We start from the raw sequence: 6,000 nt of genomic DNA on the forward strand, positions 1-6,000 counted from the left end.
ACCTGGGGAGATGTAAGACAGGGATGTCTGTGAGTAGAGAGGACAGTAGAGAGGCAGCCTGCTACCGCTGCACTTCAGTTTGTCACTACAGATTTATCTAGAGACATGATCTAGTGGCACTGAGCACAAGACTAGACTCTAGGAATCACCAACTGCTAATCCTGGCTCTGACACCGATTTACCAGGCAGACTTAGGCAAGTCACCCTCACTGTCAGTTTCCCCATCTATAGAACAAGGGATGCTATTGACCTACCTCCCAGGGGACTTGGTGATGGTAAATATTTGCAAAGCACTGTGAACCATAGAAGCCAGGGAGATGCCCCACATGCAGTACCAAAATCCACCTCCGCATAGGCAGAAATATCTGATCTGCACTGGAATGTCCTCCACAATGTAGTTCCTAGGACAGTGGCTTTCAAACTTCTTAGGCTGTGTACCTCTTCCAAACCACGTAGTCTACCGTGTACCTACATCTGAGCTAGAGTCATAACATACCTATGAAAATGGCGGGGGGGGGGGGCAGAAGCATCTGTAAAGGAGAAGACAACGTGTTGTCCACCATTACAGGATTTTTCTTGCGTACCCTCTGACGAGAGCTCGCATACCCCAGCTGACCTTCTTCCAAGCCCAGGGCAAGAGGTTCGCCACAGTAACAGAACTTGTGATGATTATAAATTTAAAGAAACCCCCCTCTAGTACAAGACACCGAACCTGAGGGAGGTGGGAGTAGAAGCCACTTTTGTTCTAAGTCTAGTGGCCTTCTGATTGGCACCAGATTCCTAGATGGATGATGACCCTTCTCCATGCACTAGGGTAACAACGTGCTTCCTGCCGCCTGAAAAAAGGCTGTGTGGTGTCTTCGGGTTTGTTTGGCTTTTGACCAATTTGTGGAGCTGGATGCTCACAAACAACCCTATGATAACAGAGCGATGCACACAGTCCAGAGCTCATAGGCAACCCAACAGCAAAGCAGTATGTACAGTATGCTGGCTAGGAGATGCTGTATTTTTAAAAGGAGACATGTCAGTCTGGAGTGCTCTACAGGGAGGCCAGACTGGCTGATCTAATGGTCCTTTCTCACAGGGTCCTAGAGCCCAGGCTCCAGTCCGAGCCCGAATTAAACAGCCCCTTAGCCCACACCCTGCAAGCTGGAGTCAGCTGACGGGGCCAGCTGCAAGTTTTTAATTGCAGTTGCAGACATAGCCTCAGGGTCCTTTACAGCTCCCTCCGCAGCAATCCCAGCCATGCTGACTTGACTAGGATCCTTATAGTTTCATCTTCCCATGAGCCAAACCCTGGGTTCCACAGCCTGACGCGCTCTCACATTCTCTGACCCAGGTAAGACACTTTCCTTTATCTCCAGCCTTAGGTGTTATTCCAGCCTCACCTCTCTCTGGGGGCTTACCTTTGCTTTCCATTGAGACAGCCTTTCTGCTCTGCATTATGAAACACTGCCCTCTGCTGGTCATGTCTCAAATCACCTCACAGGTCTTTTTCTGTGTTTTCTGTGTTTTCATAGCCATGGGAAGAGCGTATTCTGAGAGACCAATGCATTGGCACCTGAATTGCAAGGAGAGCAGTAAGTAATGTACTTCTGTGGTGCTCACAAAGGCAATTATCTTAGATTCCAGAAACTGGAGGAGATTATGAGGGAGAAATGCTAGTTCTTGCACAGTTAATGTTGCAGGAAGTTTTCCATTCTATGCCCAATTTTGACTGCTCCCCTCCCCTTTATCAAAAATCAAATAAAAATCCACCCCAAATTTCAGACATTATTTTCTGCATGTGTAGGAGTGCCATTGGGCAGCTGGAGGAACACACAGAAGAGGCCGATCAAAAGTATCCCTCCATCGAACAGTACTCAAAGCAAAGGTAAAAATTATGGGGACTTAACACAGAGGACATGCCAAGAGTGGACCAGGATAGACAAGAGTGCTGGTGCCTAGTTCACGCTTTAAGCAACATCTATTACCATGGGAAGGACTCAAGTTTCTGGAAGGTTTGAAGCAAACTAGACGGTTGGAGAGTTAAGAGAAGCCAAGATTTAAAAAAAAAAAAAAAAAAGATGGTTCACTTTCTTTGGGTTTCTCCCCTCTCAGGAGCAGCTTGAGCTGGAAAATCCCATTTCATTTTGTTCACATGGCATTACCGAGAAATGGTACCTTTGAGTATTGTTGGGGAGTTAATTATTTAAAGTCAAATTCCTCCCACTAATGCAGCTCCCATTGTCTTCATTAGGAACTGCATCCATGCATGTGGGTGTAGAATTGGCTTATAGTTAGGAACGGTACCTGCTGGCCTTTATAGGGTGTATGAAGCCTGCAGTAGCCAGTTTATATCCATGCTGCACATTCCCAAGCTGTAGGGCTGAGGAAAAGAGAGACGTTGCCGAGGAAATCATGGCACCCTAAGTTGGACTATGACCAGGATACAAGGTTGAATATTGTTACCCTTGTGAAAAGCATCATCCAATGAGCACAAACTGCCAAGGTTTCATTTCTATGTCTTATCAAACAACAGCACCTGCAGCAGAGCCCCTTGAACGCCACTCTGGGACATCGGCTCAGTATTATTCAGCATTTGTCACCAGCTCCACTGTGTGTTAGAGGTGCCGTCCAAGCACCGACCCAGCCCAGCCTGGGAAGTAAGACAGGATCACAGCACCAGGTGGTAGGACAAGAACAGAAGCTACAGACAGCTACACGTGGACATTTATGTCAAAGGCTCCAGAGCCCAGGAATGACAGAAATTGAGAACTTCTTCACCAAGTAAGAAAAGATAACTACAACACAAAGCTGTGCTCGCATTGTCGTAAACTAGGAAATGTGAAGTTGGTCCCTTTCTTTCATAGGTTTTGCTCTGCAGCAACAACTACACAGAGTAAAGCTTAGAAAGCAGGTGGGCAAATCTTATTGACCACATCAGCTTGTTTACAGAATCTAGCACCAACATAAAAGGGTTTTCACAATGCAGATCCACAATAGCTCTGTGTGAACAGAGGCATGGGCCTTTCATGAACTCATCCTCCACAGACCCAGTATTGATCACAGAAATTGCAGAATAAAGTAATGTACAAGTGACTCCCCCTAAACATAAAACCCACACAAGTTGGGCATGTATAACACAACTTTATTGTATTAGTACTAGTGTAGCCTAACACTGTGAAGCAGATCAATGTCAATGTTGCTTTATTCTTTTAGGAAGGGTGTCCCTTTTAGAGGGCAAATATATTTCTATTCAGGTCTCCCCTCCCTCTGTGTATCAGAAATTAATAAAGGGACTGGCTAGAATTCTAATTACTTTGGGTTTTATGCAGCTGCAACATACTGATTGTCCCGGATTGTATTTCCTTTCACAGTCAGAGGAAGTAAAAGGTGCAGTGGATCTGGTTACTAGCAGGTAACCTTAGCTTGACAAACCTACATACAACCCTGCCGCTTCAGTTTCAGACGTGGAAATAATGCTTATAAATGTAAAAAAATAATTTCATCTAAAAAGGCTCCAGTGATCCTGACAGCACATAGAATTTACTGGTACCATGCAGGTAAGTGCTTTCTATCATTTAGCTACGGTATACAGTGGGGGAGGAGACAATTTAGAATTGCAAATGTTACCTTGGGTCATCAGCTACAATAGGACTGCGCTGACTCCAACCCACTTACTAATGAATATGCCTATAGTAAAGTAACTGGAAAGTCGGTTAATTTTAGTTATTTATGCTAGAAACCATGACTACAAAAAAGCATGGAAAAAAGAAGTCCATATCTACTAAATACAGCTTGTACAATTGTGTTAAACTACGAGGTGGAAGTCTACCTTGGGAAAATCATTTATCATTTTAAATAGCAGCCCAATCCCTTGGAATATTTAAAATGAGACCAGGCAAAACATTAACAGACATACAACAGGGGACAGTCCTAATTAGTAGGGAGATCATCTAGATGAAATGATCAATTTCTTCCAACTCTAATTTCTGGCATTCTGAATGAGAATGAGTCTCTATAATTAACAAGTCACAGAGACTTTCCTCTTTCGTTCACAATAATTCTTCAAGTTATGGGCATTTAATATAGAATATCAGGGTTGGACGGGACCTCAGGAGGTCATCTAGTCCAACCCACTGCTCAAAGCAGGACAACCCCCAGACAGATTTTTACCCCAGTTCCTTAAATGGCCCCCCTCAAGGATTGAACTCACAACCCTGGGTTTAAGCAGGCCAATGCTCAAACCACTGAGCTATCCCTAAATGTCACAAAGACTCTGCTGCATAAAGCTTTTAAAATTATCCAACTTATGCTGGAGCACATTGTGTAATCTCTTGGGTCATTAGGAAAACTGACACCAATAAATTAGACCAAATTCAGAAAATATTAGCATGTTAATGTATGTTGCTACCATTTCCATATGCTGAACAGAGTAGGCCTGACAGACTAATGGGCTTATCACACTTTTCATCCATGGATCTTTTAGCCCTTCACAAAATGTGGGCATCATTCTCTATTTCACAAACGGAGAAAGTAAAGACCAGAGAGGAAACGTAATTTGTCCAGAATAGCAGAGCAGAGAAACAGAACCAGGATGTCCTGGCTCTACATTAGCCCGGTATCATCTGAAATGACTACCGGTATAATCAGTTAGAGGTAGAAGTGAATGTCCATCTCTTCTCCAGGTGATGTTCTGCAGGCTTCGGACACATCAGTGGTGTTTTATTATATTCAACATCATGCTTTTCCATGCTTTGCTGTTTGGAGGAGATTTGCTGGAGGAATACTTTCTACATTCGCTACCTGTCACCTACACTGACATGAAAATTCTCAAAATCAGGGAGAAGGCCAGGAAATTAGACATGGATCCCCTAAAGACCAATATGTCCAAATCTTACATCATCAGCAGTTCAGAGGTGTGCTCAGATCGAGAGGTATTTCTGCTTGTTATTGTGTGCAGCAGCCCAGAAAACAACACAAGGCGTAACCTGATCAGACGAACATGGGGAAATGTGACAGGCATCAGGGGGTATGCTGTGCTTGTTTTGTTTGCTTTAGGAAAGGCAGCTTCAGAAGCCATCCAGTTAGACATCAGTGAAGAGTCTCAAAAGCATGGAGACATCATTGAAGGAAACTTCCTTGATTCTTTTGAGAATCAGACACTGAAGACTGTGATGAGCATGGAGTGGACTGTAACATTCTGTTCCACCGCAAGGTTTATTCTCAAAACCAATGAAGAAATGTTTGTCAACATTCCAAGTTTGGCTGAATACTTGCTTAGCTTAAGAACACATCTCGAGGATATTTATTTTGGAAGGGTCATTCATCAAGATATGCCTGACAGAGACCCTCAAAGCCAGAGCTTTGTTTCTCTCAGTCAATACCAAGAAGAGTATTACCCAGATTACTGTAGTGGAACGGCTTTTGTCATTTCCCAGGATGTTGCTCGGAAGATATACATTGTTGCCAAGGAAACACCAGTTTTGGTTCCTCCTGATGTCTTTGTTGGAATCTGTGCTAAGAACGCTGGCATCATACCCATTCAAAGTTCTAGATTTTCTGGGAAAAAGCACATTAGATACAATCGATGTTGCTACAAATTCATTTTCACCTCTTCCGAAATGAAAGATGAGCTATTTAAAGAATGGAAGGAGATAAGTGATGGAAGAGACTGCACTTTACTGGAAACTTATTATGGGCTGGTGTCCTGCAGAGTCTTGACCTACTTTGACAAGTTTAAACATTTTAACATGGAAACAATAAAAAATGAGGCTTTGCATTTTACCAACTAAGATTTCATTTCTTTATGTGAAGAAACTCTATACTTACACCTTTAACTGTAATTTTTCCTGTTAGAAAGTTCATCTTATCTTTCACCTTTTGCTTTGAACATTTCCTCTCAACGTTAGTTTTTAACATGTGAAAGTTCCCCCCACCCCACCCTGTTCTGACAGTGAATTATTCCTGATGCTAAAAAAGGATGTGTGTGTTTTAATTCAGTGATTTAATTTATGA

At 43.1% G+C, this 6,000-nt stretch overlaps 1 protein-coding gene across 1 annotated transcript; it reads left to right on the top strand.

Moving 5' to 3' along the window:
• Positions 1–3,447: 3,447 nt before the first annotated feature.
• LOC112111312 (putative UDP-GlcNAc:betaGal beta-1,3-N-acetylglucosaminyltransferase LOC100288842) lies at positions 3,448–6,000 on the top strand. The gene is made up of 2 exons (XM_024206694.2): positions 3,448–3,545; positions 4,671–6,000. The coding sequence occupies exons 1-2, from the start codon at positions 3,540–3,542 to the stop codon at positions 5,775–5,777; spliced, it is 1,113 nt and encodes a 370-aa protein (XP_024062462.2). The 5' UTR covers positions 3,448–3,539; the 3' UTR covers positions 5,778–6,000.

This window comes from Terrapene carolina, unplaced genomic scaffold (genome assembly GCF_002925995.2).
Source record: "Terrapene carolina triunguis isolate 2854851 unplaced genomic scaffold, T_m_triunguis-2.0 Scaffold238, whole genome shotgun sequence".
In the NCBI taxonomy this organism is placed as follows: domain Eukaryota; kingdom Metazoa; phylum Chordata; order Testudines; family Emydidae; genus Terrapene; species Terrapene triunguis.